This window comes from Anoplopoma fimbria, chromosome 2 (genome assembly GCF_027596085.1).
Source record: "Anoplopoma fimbria isolate UVic2021 breed Golden Eagle Sablefish chromosome 2, Afim_UVic_2022, whole genome shotgun sequence".
Classification (NCBI taxonomy): domain Eukaryota; kingdom Metazoa; phylum Chordata; class Actinopteri; order Perciformes; family Anoplopomatidae; genus Anoplopoma; species Anoplopoma fimbria.
The window spans coordinates 14,584,240-14,603,923 of record NC_072450.1 but is presented as its reverse complement, the minus strand read 5'-3'; the positions used below and the strand labels follow the sequence as shown (position 1 = coordinate 14,603,923).

At 39.3% G+C, this 19,684-nt stretch overlaps 2 protein-coding genes across 2 annotated transcripts; both read right to left on the bottom strand.

Annotated features, from left to right (window-relative positions):
- Window positions 1-4,641: 4,641 nt before the first annotated feature.
- Window positions 4,642-12,592, bottom strand: xkr5b (XK related 5b). The gene is made up of 13 exons (XM_054621021.1): window positions 12,484-12,592; window positions 11,126-11,215; window positions 10,735-10,840; window positions 10,279-10,445; window positions 9,023-9,156; window positions 8,816-8,894; window positions 8,395-8,564; window positions 7,864-7,975; window positions 7,284-7,451; window positions 6,982-7,172; window positions 6,667-6,750; window positions 6,235-6,415; window positions 4,642-5,423 (listed from the first exon to the last, which is right to left on the bottom strand). The coding sequence occupies exons 1-13, from the start codon at window positions 12,590-12,592 to the stop codon at window positions 4,642-4,644; spliced, it is 2,373 nt and encodes a 790-aa protein (XP_054476996.1).
- A 2,587-nt stretch (window positions 12,593-15,179) lies between these two features.
- On the bottom strand, window positions 15,180-17,011 carry eva1a (eva-1 homolog A (C. elegans)). The gene is made up of 3 exons (XM_054621046.1): window positions 16,909-17,011; window positions 16,292-16,648; window positions 15,180-15,292 (listed from the first exon to the last, which is right to left on the bottom strand). Exons 1-3 carry the CDS (start codon window positions 17,009-17,011, stop codon window positions 15,180-15,182), a joined length of 573 nt encoding a protein of 190 aa, XP_054477021.1.
- Between the last annotated feature and the right edge of the window lie 2,673 nt (window positions 17,012-19,684).

Genomic DNA, 19,684 nt, shown 5'->3' with positions numbered 1-19,684 from the left:
AGGGAAAAATACTGTAAGAACAGCACACAAACTTGAATCATTGTTATAGCAAGAAAGTTGCATAAGAGCAGATCCTCCTTTAAAGTAAAGAATGAGGGACCAACAACACTCTCTATTTTAACCAGGCGAAATAACCAATATCACATTATTTTTTCAATTCAATTATACTGTTATTTAACTTCCCGCGACCCTTAACTGGATAAGCGGTTACGGAAGATGGATGGATGTTATTTAACTTAATGAAACTGACTGTGTGGCATTTATAACATCCCTGCTTGGTAATATTGCAATATACACAACATTACTCTGTTGTCTGTCTTCTTTACTTTGTATAAAACCCTTCTTTTGTATATGTATATAGAACTATTTTTAGTTTGTGATTAACACTGTTTTTGTTTTGTTTTTTTGTTCTTCCTATTGTCAGTGTATTTGTTGCCCTGTGTGGGTGAGCTGATGAGATAAATGTTTTCTTCCAGGAATGAATAAAATTGTATTTGATTGATTTAATTAAAGCACAATATAAACTACAATAGTATTCGCATTAAGTTGATATCGGTTTTATTACATTATCTTGGTTCAAGGATAAGACCTTCATTATTACCAGCTAATATTATGCTGACATGCTGCAAATATTCTATTATAATTTATGTGCAACAAATGTGTGGCCACTTAGTGAGCAAGCAATACTTGACACAACTTACAAAAGAGTGGGAGGAATAGTTGTTAATGCCCCAGAACCCCCATCCAGCCCTGTGATAATGGAAACAACATTATGTTCATTTAAATGGTGAACTAGCCATTGTTCTGTGAATATACTCAATTTACAATGTATGTATTACTGGATCATTTACACTGTTATTATGCATTTCCATTTGTCTAGAGCTCACAACTGTTAAAAGATCACTGACTGTAAATGAATCAAGGATGATCAATACAATACAACATAGCACTCTGAGCTTTCATCATGACTAATGATTTTATTTTGTCACATCAATAGCACAGTAATTGACTCACTATCACCAACCACAGTTGCTCCGTTGAAATCCTTGCAGAGACATGGTGATGCTCGTTGATAAATGGAGGCCCTCCAGTGACTAAGTGACGTTCACACTCAATCAGCAAAACTCATTTCTGTATCTCAATAAAAACAATCTCTAAGTCTCTAAACAATTCCACATGTGAAACTTCCGCACAAAACCTTGACATACTGCACCGTAGCTGTTCACACATTCCATTACACTAAATGTGACCAGATAAAGAAAAGTAAATATAAAAAACTTAATGAGACAAAGTAGAAACACAAGTGAAGATTATCATACACATCAGCTACACAAAGCAAAGCATATTGTTCTAATGTAAAGCAGCACACACCTATTAAGACAAGCATGGCAGCTGAAACTGTCTGTCTACGAGGCAAAGCGCTGATTCATGATGATCAAGCCAAGGCATCGTTTGCAGTCTAAAGCGTGTGCGTAGATATTTTTTAATCGGTGCACTAATATACATTTCATTAGCTGGCTGATTGCTTTTGCGTTCACATACATTCTAGCATGTGTGTTTACTATTGTAGTGTGTGTGTGTGTGTGTAGTTACAGTGAGTTTTCTTTCTCTGAAGGAATAGATACAATTCTCTGGATGAGCGAGTAACATGCAGTGACTCTTGACTTTATCTATCAGCAGGTATGTGGATAACAGTTTGACACAGTTTGATAGAGCATGTTTTCTCTGTACTTTGTTCCATAAACCACAATTTATGTTCTCAAAGTGTGGCGCATGTTTTATCAGCAAACATTTAACTGCTAGTTTCAGATATAAAGTAAAATAAGAAAGTAAAACAAGAAAGTATAGACAAATATACATGGAAGACTGGTATTGTTAATTCTATGATTACAATCAGACTTCACATAATGAGATAAATAATATTCTTAACATTTCATAATACGGGCATTGACCAAACTCAAAGCAGCACATTACACCAAGGATTTATGCAACATTTCTATTATTGTTTCCCTTTTTCTGGTAGCTACATTATGAAAAATGTTTTATAAAGTTAAACAAAAGTGTTTTCAGTCATAAAGTAAGCAATTAAATAGTCTCACTGCAACATAAAAAGATAATAAAATCAGTTTTGTCACTTGGAAATACAGTTTTCCTGAGGTAGGAGGTTCAACTAAAGAATAGGCGGAAGGACAAAGCATATTTGTGAGTATGGCAGGTTTTACAAGAGAATACCATTTGAGTTATTAACTATGAATTTAAGGCTATGTCCAAAGATTAGATTAGGTTAGATTCACTCTTTATGTTTACTGAGACGGATTGTCTGCATCTGAGTAAGTTGTTTCTTGTTTAACACAAAAATGAATTGTAACATTTTCCTCTACAGGAAGTAAAATGGACCTCAATATTACCAATTTAGTTGAAGAGCAGCCGGATTCAGGCAAAACTTATGCACAATTGATGACATTGTATTTTACAAGTGCATGTTTAACTTTGCCGACAACAGCCTGCTTCTTCAATAAAACCAAAATGAGTAAATGGACGCCAACAATCTAAAAAAATGCTAAATGCTAATGATTAGAGTAGCAGACAACAATGCCAAATTTAACAATCACTTTTGGAAACACACAAATCTAGATCACGACAAGCTTTTAAATGTAATGCTTAGTCAGGATAAACATGGGTAGTGAACTTCCATCCCAGCACATAGAGGTCTGTTGCAGCAACTCACATTAACTGCTATTCATTCTCTTATATCACACATTGTATCTCATCATCATTTGTACACTTCCCTTCTTTCATCAATAATAAAATAAGAAACTAAATGTGATTTAGTTCAAACTTACATTTGTTCTGTTAGAGACAAAAACACACACTCGGTTATGTCCTGCACAATTTCTCTGTTTGTTTTATTTTATCTATTCTGCGTCACTAAAATTCCCAGTTTAATTTAGTCCTTTATTTGCAATTTCTTGGAAAGGGCCAAATGGGGTAATTGTCTAAAATTATGGAAATATTGTTGCTTATTTAGACATTAGTTATACATTAGTTATACAGTTATAAGTTATAAGAAACACATAAAACATATGTTTAGATATCAAATATCTTATTATTAAAATAGACAAAAAGTGTGCAAATAAAATCAGACAAATTAAATGAAATGCATGTAGCAATAGAATCATCATCTGATCCTTCTTGACGTATTCTCATGTTATATTCATAGAATAGTCTACAGATTATCATGCTACTTTAGCTGCACTTTTTCTGCTTTAAAGTGCCCACTATTATTATTGCAGTTATAATTATCAAAAAGAAAGAAGAGCATATAATTTATAAAATGATAATCCCTGCAACCTTTGCTTTTTTCATTTGCTTATGTGATAGTTTTCTTGAATATAGACGACATCTAACAGATTTGACTATTTTAGAGAGTGTAAATAGGAGATCTGTTTCTTTTTGTCAGTAATGTTTGAAATTTAATGTAATGTAATGTGAAAGCTGGATGGGATGTTTTTGTAAAAAAAGAACAATAAGCCTCCGCAAGCCTAATAACATCAATGCCTTTGAAGGGATTCTTGTATTTGCATCAAGTTTACATTATTTAAATATTTCATAACAAATCATTGTTTTTTGTATCAGACTCCCCAATATATAAAAAACAATACGACTGGCATTGGCGAGTGGCGTTACAAGAGAGTGAGTTTGGTGTTTGTAAACTGGTTTAATTTCCCGGTTCATTTTGAAAATTCTTTGCCTTGATTCACATGATTGTTAACACTTTGCGATTTAATCACAGCTCATAATTCCACAATTTCCCCAGAGGTAGTCTCTGCCTGAATAAGCCTTAACTGCATTAGGTTTTCTGTGGTTAGTCGTGTAAGGGTATGTGTTGCCCAAGATTCATTAGCACCTGTGAATTTGTAACTGTGTTTTCTTTTGATGAGTAACCAAGATGCAATGTTCTGTAAATATTGATGTATAGTATATTGTGTTTTTTTTCATCAAATGGTTTTAAAGAACGGAAAAAAAATCCCCCTATCCCCTAATTTGGACTGATTGATTCCCTGGTTCTGTATGTACATGTTTGTCACTCCTAACTCTGGTGGCCTCCGCAGGAAGCAGACAACCACGTGCCTCGCCTCACACGCACAAATTTGCCAGATGCTTCCCTTTCGCCCTTTTCAAAGTAGCATGAAAGGATTTTAATACTGTCACACCCTCCTCCCTGCAGGCACTCCAAAAGACCAGGAGTTGGTTGTGCTGCAACAAGGACCTGGTCCATCTCTGGCTTTCTAACCATAATCAATAATAAATGTGTTGATGAAAATGTACAGCAAGGTCAGAAATCATTAAGGATTGAGCCAATGTCCCCGCAGTGGATAACAAGTGTGCTACCCATGCTTCCTAATTTTCTGCATATTTAACCTTTGTATCTGCATGTTAGGGAAAAACTAAAATAATAATTTACATTATGTATCCTTCCGTGACTGATTCAAATTGACTGAACTGAAAAAGCCAATTATCACTCCCACCCCGCCTTCCCCAAATTAGTTAATGCATTGATTCATGTAAATCCTTAACTGCTAAACTAAAAACGACATCACTGCCCACCCAGTTGTTCTTCCCCTGTACCCCCCATCCTTCTTATACCATCCTTTCTCTACTGTCCACAAACTGGACCATCTGTTTGCGAGCGTGGGAGATGACTGGAGTGAGTGGAATGATTGGAGTACCAGGAGTAGAAGCAACAGGAGTAGAAGCACCAGGAGTTGAAGCAACAGGAGTAGAAGCAACAGGAGTAGAAGCACCAGGAGTTGAAGCACCAGGAGTAGAAGCACCAGGAGTTGAAGCAGCAGGTGTTGAAGCTCCAGGAGTTGAAGCAGCAGGTGTTGAAGCTCCAGGAGTTGAAGCAGCAGGTGTTGAAGCTCCAGGCGTAGAAGCAGCAGAGGTCGACGTACCAGGGGTCCCACCTGGAGTGGCGCCTGGTGTTGTACCAGGGGTGGCAGGAATGATAACAATAGGGGACGGACCTGGACTTTCTGGCCTGGCGCGAGGCTCCAGGCGTGGGGTGGATGTGATAAAACGAGCCTCTCTGATCCGGTAGGGACTTCTGTAGGTGGAGATTGGCGACAACTCGGAGCCCCAGCCAAGATAGCTCCCACTGGAGGGAGAGTTTGCATCCGCACTGAAGTAGAGCGTAGTACTGGACTCTCCAGGGAGCGAGGGTTTTTTCTCCGGGGAGCCAAGAAGGAGAGAGGAACGCCGTTCAGGTGACCAGGCGGGAGTCTTGATGTCCAGGGAAACTACGGAGGACGAGGCTTCGCTCAGGGACACAGCGTTGCTATCGATGTGGTGGAGGCTGCTTAGTTGCCGTGGAGATGAAAGTGTTGGTGAGCCAAAAGCTGCACTCTGAAACTCATCATCACCTTTGAAAATGAAATAAAGAGGTAAAGTGTAATTTAGACAGAACACATCTCCTATAAATTATAACATCCTTGAGGTACTATGACTACAAAGGATTTGTAATATAACATTTAAGGGCAAACATTACTTTTGCTTGAATGCTTACCACAAATCTACAATCAGTTTCCTTTAGCAAATATTGAATATATAAACATCTATGCCACTTGTATTAAAATGTCATAGTTAAGATTAATTCATGAAACACCTTTGTGCAACAGCAACACGTTTTTCACAATGCTTTTTAATTACTGAATTAGTAATTAACAAGTAACTGAATTTACAGTAACTGAAATTACTGAACTTAAAGCGCATACCATTAATATTTTTATATTAATAATGGATTGCGACTACTAAAAAAAATTACGCAGTTTAAGACCTGACGGTGAACATTAATGAAAAGAGTGTGACTATTGGACTTATATTCTTTAAATGAATGCTAGTGTTGCTCCATATATGCTGGAATTTTAAATAGGTAAATGTTTGCCAACAAATTTAAGGTTTAAACTTAATATAATCATAGATACCACAAGCTGTTGCTCTCTCTGGGTGTTCAAACAAAGCCAAGTCAAAGGTCAACAGTAAATGAAGCACCTCATCAAAATGCTCACTTCATGGATAAAAGTGGGAGATGCTGTGTGGCTCAGGTCATAATGAATATAGTGTTATCTGGTCTGCAATACATCAGTCAGCATTTAAGGACACACAATGTCTCGTATTAACATTGTAACAAACCATTTCTGTGTCTGAGGGTTCAGTGTTTATTCAGAATCCAACCTTTTTCTGATGGTTGGGCGCTGGACAATTCTTCTGCGCTCTCTTCAAGAATGACCTCCTGGACCGGGAAGATCTCTGGAAAACTTCTTATATCCTGGATTGTTGTGGGTGGAGCTCTTCTCACTGGCCTGGCTACAACAGTGGAGGGAGCTGGCTTTGGTGGCTGGACCACCTCTCTCACCTGGGGACGAGACAGACAGCTTAGCCTCAGACTGCAGACGGACAAACTGAAACTTAAATGATCATAATAACGTCTTTTCAAATTAGTCTTATGGCAAGACGTTTTTTGTTTGTAGAAAAATGTGCTAAACAAGGTGAAAATGTGTGCAGTCTTTGTGTTGCTTTTAGCTGATCTGTCTCCATTTTTAAATCCTACACATAGTGGCTTCAAGTATACATCTACTGGAGTCCTAGTTCATATAAAGATCTTGCCTGTGGAGCCTGGGTCACCTGTGGTGGAGCTGGTTCAGGAGCTGGTAGTGAGATCTGGGGAACCTGCTGCTGAATAAGTGGACCCTGACAAATCACAGCACGAAATAAGAATAAGAAACCCTTTTAAATATAATAACATCACAATTTAAGCTGCATGCAAGGAAGGACAGGTTTAGGAAGTAGACATTCAATGTCTTCTCTGACACTAATAGAAATGCAGCCCATACTTTTTTAAAAGATCAAGTTGCAGGAGGTCTCACTACTAAAACAATAGCTCTTCTAAGCAGGACATTCAACAACAAGAACGCAACAAACCCGAGGAAAGTGATGTTCATCAGGGGTGCAAACTTCTTCAGACAGACCCATCAGTCCGGCCAGTCCCCCCTCGCCATACGACGACCAGATCTTTGTTACATCCCCCGTCTTCATGGCCAAGCGAATCAGCAGCCAGTGGTGATGTTTCCATCCCTCCCATTGGATAGGGAGATCCATGAGTGTCCCACCTCCTGATCAGATTGACAACCATAGTATTTATGATAAATAGAAGGACAGACAGACAGACAGACAGACAAACAGACAGACGGATAGATAGATAGACAGACAGATCTTTAACAAACCGGACAGTGTCGCATGGCGATGGAAAGTGGGTGTTACTTTCTCATCCAGTGACAGTGTAGATCCACGCTCCGTGCAGGCACCACTTATCCCCCTATGGCGAATACTCTGGAAAATCTCAAAGGATTTAGGGTGGAGGAAACGATAGTACAGAACCAACGCTATCACTCCTGGAGAGAGAGAGAGAGACAAGTAAATAAAAAACAAGGAGGTCTTTAAACGGAGGAAGAACATAATAGTTTTAAACCATTTAGCATCAGATGGGTTTGTTACAGTCCTGCTACAGACACAGACACACATACATGATCATTTTCTTTTTTTTTTTGGCCAGAGTATCCGATTTATTGATTCCTGTCAGAATGTAAAGAGAATTTCAACAAACATAACAAAAAATGTCTTAAATACATCAGCAACCATAGCTTTAACATCAGCATGTTACCATCATCAGTATGAGCATGTTAAGATGCCCACATTAGCACTTAGCTCAAAGTGTAGCTGTGTACAGCCTTGCAGAGCTGCTAGCATGTCTGTCGATTTCTAGTCTGTATAAAGTAAAGTATAAAGTGTATTTGTGTGTCTCACCAATGAGGAAGCTACAGAAGACTGCAGCTGGGATTCCCACAGTGTCCCAGGACACCATCGTAAACAACCATGAGGAGGCCAGAAGAAGAAAAGCGTTCTCCAAGAACATGGCCTAAAGAAGAATGAACCGTAAAAAGAGGAAGGTGGTTACATTTTTCCACATCACATTTAACTTTTAATTTTGGTAGTTTTTTATTTAGTTTATCTTACTGTTATTTAGCTATTGTGTTTGAGACTACTTAGATTCAACTGGTACATTATCAGCATCTCAGATAAGCGATATGGTGAACTCTTTTGTTTTTTATTTAGTTTTCAGTGCTTGAATTGGCTCATAAATGAACTCATGGCTGTAAAGTGACTCATAGTTTCTCAAATTTACATTTTCCACAATTAAAATAATTTGCAGATTAATTTGTCTCCAATGAAATTCAAAGTATATGTTTTAATGTTAAATCATAATTTGTTGATTTATCCACTACAATGTTTTCTTTTAGATTTTAAATGTTGTGTGAACAGACCACAAACACATACCAGGTAGAACCCAGCCATGCGGTATCTGGATTGACCGTACTTCACATTGAGGAAAAAGAAGATGTGAATGGCTCCCAGAATGAAGTTGAAGAGTCTCCACCGACTTGTTGAACGTATGATGTCGGTCTGCTGTGACACCATCCAGAAAGTTGTACCCAGCCAGTGCACACCTGACATACACACACACACCACCAATAAAATATTAAACTACCAATATATAAACACACTAAGACAGACAACCTGAGCAGAGGAGGTGAACCACAACAGGATGTCCTCACCAAGACTCACCCAACAATAGTTTAATGTCTTTTTCTGAAAAAAACCTCAACACTCACATCCGTACCAAGCAGAATATTAAATAATTGACAGATAAAAAAAATAAAAAAGGGCATGGGTACTAGGAATAGTCATCCAGACTTACCAATGACTCCCAGGACCCACTGTTTGAAGATGCGTGTGAAGAGCATGAGAACAGCAAATCTGGATCCCAACATACTGACCTGCAGACAGAGAAAATATGGCTGTCACACAAACAAAGCCAAACACAAATAAATATAAATATGCCACCCATATTCATTGAGTGCGTATGTGCATATTGGCTGTTGGAAGGTTGTATAAATATGCCCACCCTCCACAGAAGTCGACAGAGAATGGCAGCGGGGGTCATCTGTAGGTGTCCTGGTCTGATGAGTAAACAGGCTCTGGCGTAGAGGACCAAGGCCCAGGCCAGAGATAACAAACACACCACAAAGCACACCGAGGCTGGAGGGGCGAGGAGGGAGGAAAGAGGCGGAGAGGAGGAGTAATATGAATACTTTAGTACATTGTAATGCTATACTGTACATCAGATACAAGTCTGCTGTACACAAACACTGGAATTAGACGGTAGAGAAATTGGTTGTATTTAAAACTGAACAATTTACTTTGGGCCACTTGCAGGCAACAGAACAATCTGAAAACAAAACATCTGACAAATTATAATTATTATGCGTAAGCAAACAGCATCTCACTTAATGAATTCACAAATCAACATTAGGGCTGGCAAACTATCAATGTCATATCAATATCATGATATGAAACTAGATATCGTATTAGATTTTGGATATCTAATATTACATCATTTTTGTCTTTTCATGGTTTTAAAAGGCTGCATAACAGTTAAGTAATCTGTTTTTCTGATCTTACCTAACTGTTCTTTTATTTGCCTTTACCCACCTAGTGATTATATCCATTTATTTATCAAAAGTCTCATTGTGTAAATATTTTGTGAAAGCACCAATGGTCGACCCTACAATATTGTCCCAATACTGATATTGAAGTGTTGGGTCAAAAATATTGTATTATTTGCTTGTCTCCATATCACCGAGCCCTAACATCAGCATTCATTAGGAGCCATGTTTCTGGTCAACTGACAAATATAAGTGTTTCAGCTCTGTTTTGGTCTCTATCAACTCCTGAGGGAAATATCTGGCACTATGTTCATTAACTAGTCATTAACTTTTTGTTTGTGTGTGAGGTCTACCAAGGGACAATATTCAAGAAGTGAGAGTGAACAATTAGCTCTCTATAAACTCTGTAAAGCTGAAGCAACCCCTTTCACATTGTGTTCACATTATTATTTTATAAATAAAAATACAAACGACACCTGCTTTAATTGATTTTGTTATCATTATGTTATGACGGTCTCTCATGGAGTTGTCTGCAGCTATAGTCTATTGGCCCACAGTTTACTGCTCATCTGTTTGAGTGTCCCTTAATTGAAAAATGTAGAAAAACACACTGTACATACTTTCACTAGCATACAAACAAAATTATACATGCTATTGAAGACCTCATCACCCTTGCACACATGCGTTCTAAATGTCCTATTCAGGGTCTCCGTACCTGGAGATTTGATTCCTATATCAGTGCAGATGAGCACATAGGTCTGCAGCAGCGTCTGAGGGAGGGTGACCACCAAGGCCTCAAACAGACGTAAGGCAGACGCATCCGCCTGCTGCATGATCTCACAGTACACATCCTCGTCCGGCAGACACATGCACTCCCACAGCCTGTGGAGGCCAGAGATGGATGAGGGAGAAAGAAACAGAGAGAGGAAGAAATGACCCCATACACATCAGTATATACATCATTATCATCATGACCATCATAATCAAACATAGACAACTGTTCAGTTAGTCTGACTATCACTCAAAGCTGTCCTTGTTCAATGAGATTTTAAGTAAGCATTATTGTTCCTTTACACACACACACACACACACACACACACACACACACACACACACACACACACACACACACACACACACACATACACACAGATGCACGAGGTAGGGCTACCTTTTGAAGATACCCAGGTGCAGTATGTGTGTCCAGGTGAGAGACTTCATGCGGATGCGTCCATCTGACAGGTACCACAGATAACTGAGCCACTGAGGACCCCAACCTTTGAAACATAGAAGAAAAAAATATAAATAAAATATCTATCTGTCATCAATTCATCCAACCATCCATCCATCCATCTATCTATCACCATCTCTCCATTCATCCTGCAACACTGTCTGGTCTATTACTTCTACGGTCAAAGATCAATGACATAACATATTGGTAGGCAGAATCTAACATTTCTTGATATTCTATCTGTCTCTGTTATTGAGGACCCCCACTATTTCTGTTGTAAACATAGATTGACTAGCTGCTGTTGTTTTTGTTGTTGTTGTCCTTATCTCACCTGGCAGCAGGAACAGTGCAGTGAAACCAGCAAGGTGGGCATAGCAGTAATTGTGTCCCATCCACAGATAGTACACAAAGCAATAGATCACTGGGGAGAGAGAGAGAGAGGAGGAAACACATATGTACACTCTGTCAAAAAACACAAATATATGCCTAGATCTATTCTGATCAGGCTGGAAACAAAAAGTGCATTTTTATGGGAAAACTTCACCTGCACATATAATTGCAGAACAATAAAACAGATGAGAGTCATATTCTCTTATCTCATATCATACCTGTTTTATTGTAACTTATTATTATTTACACCTAGAACCAAGTGTGTGTAGGACTGGCATTGTTTTGTATAATGCCACTTACGTTGCAGTGTTTAGCATGCAAGTGCAGTGTTTAGCATGCAACGTAAGTGGCTGTTTACAGCAGCCCAACATTTCATCAGTCTGTCAGAACATAGAGCTTTTTGTATTTTGTGACTGCACTCTCGTTTTTACATGACCTCTATCCTGCATCCCATCCAAGGTATATTGACAAGAGACTGTATCCTATCCCCTCTTCTCCCCACGCACAGACTCCTCTCCACATCACACTGGCCTGGCTGAGCCCTGCAGCCCTGACTGCCTCCCTCAAAAACAAGTAATCTGAACCGTTTCAGATGCCAAACGGGCGGGCTGTCCGGGCAGACTAGGCCCCATCATGGGGTACGCCCATCCCCTTGTCCATTCATGCACCTCCAAAAAAAAGGGCGCTGAAATATGACAACATGGCCCCGCTTTGATTTTATTGAGGTGAAATGTAGAAAACTGAAAATGGCAACGCTATATAATAGATTAACTCCGGAAAACTCTGGCATGAGTCTGCAGTTTTGCTGCATAGGCTAGAATTTCATAACATGCAGCGTGCAAAAATAGGAGAGGCGCACTGGTGCTGACTGCAGCCTCCATGCATTATGCATCAGCCAGAGACAGGCTGGAGGGGAAACAAACCAACTCTGTATGTTAGATTATTCTAGTCTGAGTTTTACAGTAAAAACGCCTATGTGACATCCCAAATTCCCTGACTCATCCACAAAATGAGAGCATCCCAGCCCTCACACTACACATCCTTACGCTGTGGCCCAAAAGGCACGCACACACATGCACGCGCACGCCAATAAAGTCAAATAAAACACAACAGGGATGCTCGAGGGCAAATGCCCCCAAATCACAATCAACCAACACACTATAAATGATGCTGCACTCGGTTTTGATCATTCTGCGCAGGGCGTGTAATGTGTGTGTGTGTGTGTGTGTGTGTGTGTGTGTGTGTGTGTGTGTGTGTGTGTGTGTGTGTGTGTGTGTGCATGTCCCAGGTTAGACTCACGCGCCGTCCTCTCTGCAACGATGAGAAATGCGGTAAAGGCGAAGACGCAAACTTGGCAGCACGGCATGCAGGCGCCTCCGTGGCTCGGAGTCGCTGAGTAGTCTCTCATGTCGGACTGAGAACCGGGACTCTCAGGTTGCCGGTGATGACAGTGGGTCAGCCTGCAGACGGTCGGTGTCGTTCCGGTCCAGCTGCAGCAGCCTGCTCTCTCTGCTCCGTGTCCCCGTCCCAACGTCACCGCCCGTCCCGTTAAAGAGATAGCACTGGTGGTGTAGGGAGGATGGAGCAAATTGTTTACATTTATTTAACATAATCAGATCGGTCATACCTTCACATGCTCATATCTTACACCACATGTGGTTTGTATTTAGTGTCTTAGTGAAGTCATCATGGATATTCTGGTCTATATTGTTTTAGCCACGCCTTGTACCTATATGTCCTACATAGGTACAGAGCAGTAAAATATGACATAACTCCCTTAATTAAAGTTATAGGAAACATGTTTTATTAAGATGCTCACAAGTATGAATTTGATGTACTTGAAACTCGATTTAGGACCTAAAATAAAACTCCATATTAGACATTCTGCATCAAAGCAAACATAGCTTTTTCATGAATCTTAATCAATTTGTCCACAATCCCAACTGTGTTGAAGTACTCCAAACCCTGAAGATTAACGTGACCAAACTGATTTATGAAGGGGAACGTGGGAGTTCATAGATTAAAAAAATAAAGCAACAGTGCTGAGTTTCTACTTATTTTACATGAGGAATAGTTTCTGACTACAATGTAAATAATGGTGGCGCATCTATTGATTTATTTGGAGTAATGATTAATGACTGAGTCGGAAGAGCCATATGCATTAAATCATATATGCTACTGAGTCTCCACAAATATTAGTACAACTTGACATGATTGCTTTTCTTTAGTATTCACTTATTCATCTATTCATTTGAATTCTAATTATCTGATTGAAAGTTGTCTTTTTTCATCTTTTCATTTCCCCCTCCTATATTGACTTTGCTATTTTCTATTAGGCATCTACCATTTGGCTTTACGAGCTCAATTTAAATACTGAGCTTTGAGTGGAGGGGCACATTATGGACACTAGGGGGAGTCTGACTCCAATGAATGATCATTCTCACAGAATATAAATGATAGAGTTAACACAGGTTTGTCCATTACCCCAGACTTGGCATATTTGTGTGTGTGAAAGTGAGCACTATAACCATGACTTGGTAAGAGCATCTGCATTGTGTTGGTATTGTACACCTCTGACCTTCACTACACACCTTGTTATTTGCTCAGGTTACCATTGGTAAGATTTAATATTCATTTCAATGCTTTCAACAAGATCATTCCCTGGAAAAATCGTCTCTTCTGGGCTCCCACCACAGTCCATAATGTCTCCTTAAAGCGGATGACACACATGTAAAACATTCCCAAAGACATTTTCAGAACTGTGGAAGAAATGTGAGCCACGATATTTCATTTTAATACGGGACTTTACTCAATAATATGTACAGAAAACCACTTCCATAAATTCCTGGGATGAAAGTTTGTACTTTTTTTCAGCTCATTATCAAGTGATCCAAAGAAAGAGTGGCAGCATGACCCTCTCAGACACGATGGCCTGCTCTCCTGTGTCCTTGTCCAACAACACCTGTACCTGATAAGCCTCCAGCCGACATGCAAGTCACAGACTTGTCAGGTTATACCTGCATACTTTATCAACCACCACAGCTATTAAGTGTTCTTCCCATAAGTATTCTCTTTACCTGGGGAGGCAGAATAACAGCAGTAAAAGCACCAGTATATGTAAATGATCTTGGCATTGAGCATCGTCTCTTGCATTCTCCTGTATCTTCTATTGTCTTTAAAGGTGCCAAATTCAAAATTCAGAGCACTAATATAGCAGCAAACAACTATTTGCAATTCAAATTTATAGTAGAGAATGTCTAGATGTCTACCTGAGCAGATAATGAAGGTGCTCTCCTCTTGTGTGTAGTGTAATCCAAGCTTCTCTGTGTTTCAGGTAAACACTGTTAGCACTGTTTCACCGTTAGCACCTCTAGATGGTAGATGCCAGATCAGTTGTCGCAATGTTGAGAGCCGTGTAGAGGCAATAGAAATACTCTGAATTCTTTATTGAGCACCTTTAATTGTATTTCCAATTCACACCCAAATTGTTATCACTGATATTTGAACCCACACACTCATGAACAGCTTTATATTTTTTTCTGTCCATAATTCTCAAAAAGCACCTGTTAAAAATGTTAAAAGTTATAAAATCCCTTGTGCAGTTTTCACCAACAGCAGTTACACATCACAGTGTTTGCTCTGAAGGGCTGCTGTGTGTCTTTAAGCTTTCTTGTTCGTTTCTCATAGCAGAAGGACATTCTTCTTCCAAACACTTCAGTGTCATCCTGTAGTGGAGGACTGAGCCATCACAACTCATATGTTTTCCTTGTTGTTTACAGAATGGAGGGGACTGCTCCTGAAAGTACTGTCACTAATAGTTTGATCTGTTAGAGTTTCTTTGGTGCCGTGGAGACAGCGCTCACGATCTGATGATTTATGTTCATTTCATCCTGTGTTTTTTTTTTTGCGTTTGTTTACTTTTCAAAAACCTTTTATCCATCTGCTCTCCTGTCTATCTTCTTGTCCCTCTGACTATCTGCCTGTTTGATTGTCCGTCAGTAATATCTGTTGAGGCTTTGAGTGACTGTACTGATGTCTGGTTGTCCGTTCATCCAGATCTCTCGGAGAATCCGTTCCCGCTCCTCCAACCTCTGGGCCCGGTCCAGCTCTGACGACACACACCCACACACACATATACACACACACACACACACAGACACACACACACACACACACACACACACACACACACACACACACACACACACACACACACACACACACACACACACACACACACACACACACACACACACACACACACACACACAAGGGATTAAAGCACATCCATACACTATCCATTCACATAACCATTAAAATTTCACATCACTGTTGAGAAGACATTCTATTTTAAGGTATGAGCATGCGTGACAACAGTGAGAAACACAGGCTGTGAGTAAGTGCATGTGTATAAATGTGCATTGAGACATTATTAAGTAAAATTACAAACACTGAAATGAAAATTCATTCTTTAAAACTTCCTCTCCCAATGAGTCAATTTAATCTTTTAAATACCTGTATAAAACATTTTCACGCAAAGCTTTAAACATGTTTTGTCTACACGTCACAATTTTAACTGTTCTGCAATGTTTGTCTCTGCTTGTCTTCTGTTTTCTAACCTAACTCCGAACAGTCAATGTGGACACTCATTATAACTGACCAGTGGTGGAAGAACTGATCTAAGAATTTGGATCTTTAGCTGTTTGAGGTGGTGCGATAAAAGCTTGATGTTCAAAGTAACTGTATCGGCCAATTAAATGTAGTGGAAGACAGTGCAAGTACAAGATAAATTGTAGAGAAGTAGAAGCATAAAGTAGTAAAATCAAGTAAAGTACAGGTACCTTGAAATTGTGCTTATGTATAGTAGTTGAGAAAATGAAAAGTTACTTTCCATCACTGTATTTGTGTATTTCATTGAGTGCATTTAATCATGAAATAATGTGCTACTAAACATGTTTCAAGACTGTGCGGATCATCCAGATTAACTGAGGCCATCATCTCTTTTTTAATTCAATGTATCCCCTGTTCTTCTTGTACACTCCACGAGATAAACTGACATGACTCTTCATACTTATGCCATATATTTGTGTGTCTGTGTGGGAGATACCCTCAGCTGATGTGAACATGGTGGCGTGCAGAAGAGCTCTCTCAAAGCGTCTGCGTCTCCGTGACGACAGGTCAGACGTGTCATCCCACTCCTCTGTTTCGCTGTCCCCAGCCGGCCCGGTCCCTCCAGAGGCAACAACAGCAGTGTTGTCTGGATTACCGTCAATGGGCTGATGGTGGGGACAGCTGTGATGGCGACGGTGATGATGCCTGTTCCTATGGCGATGGTGAGGTTGCTTACTGTTGCCATAGTGACAGTCTGCTCGACAGTGTATCTTGAAGACGATGGCACAGAGTGTGACAAGAAGGCCGACACAGACACCGGCCAGAAATACCAAGGCCGTCCTCTCCGGTTGGTCTAAGGGAAGAAGATAAAAAAACAAAACATGAAAACTTTTCTCTGCTCTTGCATATCCATGTTGTTTCAGACTGTCATCCCTCACCTGTCCACTAGTCTCCACTGTTGAGTTTTCTTCCTCTCCTGATCTCCCCACCTGAGCCTGCTCACCTGTTTTCTATCTGCCTCATGCTTTTTTTGGGTTGTATTGTTCCCTAGCTCTTATTGAGCCAACAGTGGGATCACACAAATGTCATGGCAATGTGACTGATTGGACCTACCTGCAATGAAGGTGTAGGCTGCAAGTATGTTGCTAAGCAATGCCATCTCCTGGGAGACCACCTTCACCTCCATATTTGGGGTTCCTGACGTGGAAGCGCTCATAATTTCATAGGCAGTATTCTCCTGCAGAGGTCAGTGGAGTTCATGCTCCGTGACTCCCCTAGATCGTAGGTGTGAGGGGTGGAGGAGAGAGGACAGAAGTAAAGAATGATGGAGGGTTAGAAACAAGAAGAAAGAGAGAGCAAGGGACAGATTTTGTCTACAGATCATCCCTCTCATTAAGTTGTATCAATTATGTATATATACATGCAGAGCCCCACACCAAGACTAGAACTCCCCCATACACACTCACACCTTCAGTCAATCTATCCAGAACTGAAACTTGTCTTAAGTCGAGAGACGATGAGGTTATTATTATATAATTATAGTACTTTGAAAACTTGGACGCCTTATACCATAATCTAAACGTTTCTCACTTTCCCCCTCATCATAAACATACCTGAGCTGTTTTGCCTTCAGGGTTTTCGAGCAAAGGCAACCAATAAACCAAACTAAGAGGCTTTCCCCCCTCAGTCACATGCCAATATTCAAATCTAAGATTGCACAAACACAGAAAGTAATAAAGTAGGAATTCACACACAAACACAAATACTTGAATGCACTCGTGTATGAATGAGGTTCAGTAGAACAAAAACAACAATAAATACACAATTAGCATTCTATGCAAAGGAAAACAGAGATTATTATAAGCTGTAAAGTAATTTTCACACAGAACAGTAAAAAAACAAGATAAGAAAAAGATAGATGTTTGTCATACAAGGAGAGCATTTTGTAACACTTTGTCTTTATATTCGCTGTGCAGAGGATTGTGGGTCAGAATAGCCAGAAAGCATTGCTGGCCTTCAAACTGCAAAATTATATATATATATATTTTTGACATACTGCATTTAACATGATATGTATTGGGGACAGACTAAATCCTTTTCTGGCATACTTAATAGTATATGAGCATTGGACTGCACACATACTCTGCCGTTAAGAGAAATATACACAAAGTATCATTCTTGGACAGTTTTTATAAGATTTATTTTCATATCAAGATGATTATTTATGTATATACATATTAAGGTCATTACTTAAGTTATTTAAGTTACTTAAACTTTTTATTTAATGTGCGGCATATAGTTACTGTTCATTTGATTGTTTTTACTTGTTTTGTTATCTTATTATTTGTTACATGTTCAAAATAAATCTATCTAATCCAGTCTAAACCCAGTTGTAGACTTTTTTCCTCCTGCGACACATAGTTTGTAGTTTTGTGCTGTGGGATGTTAACAATAAGACTTGAATCCCATTGTGCAAGGGCTATACAAGTATGGCTATATCATTTTACACTATGTTGTTAAACGCTATCAGAAGAGTCTTTACATGCAAATCACTTTACATATGATAGATAGTTACTATTAGAAATGACTCAAGTGAAGGTAAATTAGTTGGTGACCAGTCTGTCTCTACGGAGAACCACTAGGTGTCAACAAACAGCCATCAGCCACCTTTCTCTTTGTGTGCTGTAAATAGAATCAGATCAAGATGACCTTGCTGGTGGACATAAACACACTCAGACAGAGGCACATCACAGATGTGATGTTGCTGTCTCAGACAAGCATGTGTCATGGTCTGAGCAAGTCTTTCTGACCATCAACACACTGTTAAAGGGTTTTAATATTTACTCAATTTCAAAGGTCTTAATGCTCAGTAAATGTAAAAAGTATTATATATTATATACAATATATACGTATATTGTCGGCTCAAAAAAAAACCACACTTACTGAAAGGCCCCCAAAAAAAAAACACACCCAGACTGGAACTCCCCAAACACACTAAGAATCACACCTTCAGTGTGTGTTAGTTATTGATGGCTCTGATACAAAACGTATCAGTTACACAGGTCGAGACTCTCCGATGGTGGACAGAAATATCAGGATATGTTAGAGGGGAAGAAGGTATAAAGAGAAACAGAGTTAAAGTCCTGGAGAGGATCCAGGAAGATGCTTCATCTTCTGACAGGAGAGGATGATTGGAAGGGAAACAAGACAAGAGAGAAGAGAGAGGAGACTCCACAACGTCTGCTTGTCTTTCTGAACTTCTTTCTAACCTGATCAGCCCAGATGGAGAGCTCCACAATCTGATAGTATAGCACATCCATGAGCATTGCTTAATGCTTCACTCTTTTCAAGAGTTTCAATATTTCAAATACTTCATATTTTGAAGAGTTTGGCTTATTGGTCAGCTGCCATTCATATAGTTATGATAATAGAAACATCTACATTGACACAGTAAATCTGAGGTGCCAAAAGATGATTAACAACAACAAAAAAAGAATAGAAAAGGCATATTGGGTTACCTAAAACAATTACATTTCTCTCAAATTTGCTTTTTATTTGTTAATTAAGACTTCTTACATCACAATATCTCTAAAAATAGTCAGATTGAACAATCTCTTTTTACTTAAACTACTCAAATTTTGACAAAGTTGACTTTGCTTATTGTGGTGGGATTGACTGAGTTAGACTGCTCCAAACCTGACATCAGTTTGTCCAGCAACTAAAGGCTTCCTCTTCTTACAGTCGACAATCCAAATGAGCAACAATCATTCTAGTTACAGTCTTGTGTTAGATAAGAGTGTTTTTTTATCACCACTTATTGCGTTCGCTCACCTGTAATCCCTGTTAAGCATTTTCGAAGATAAATTAAAATCTGTAACCTAAATCAATT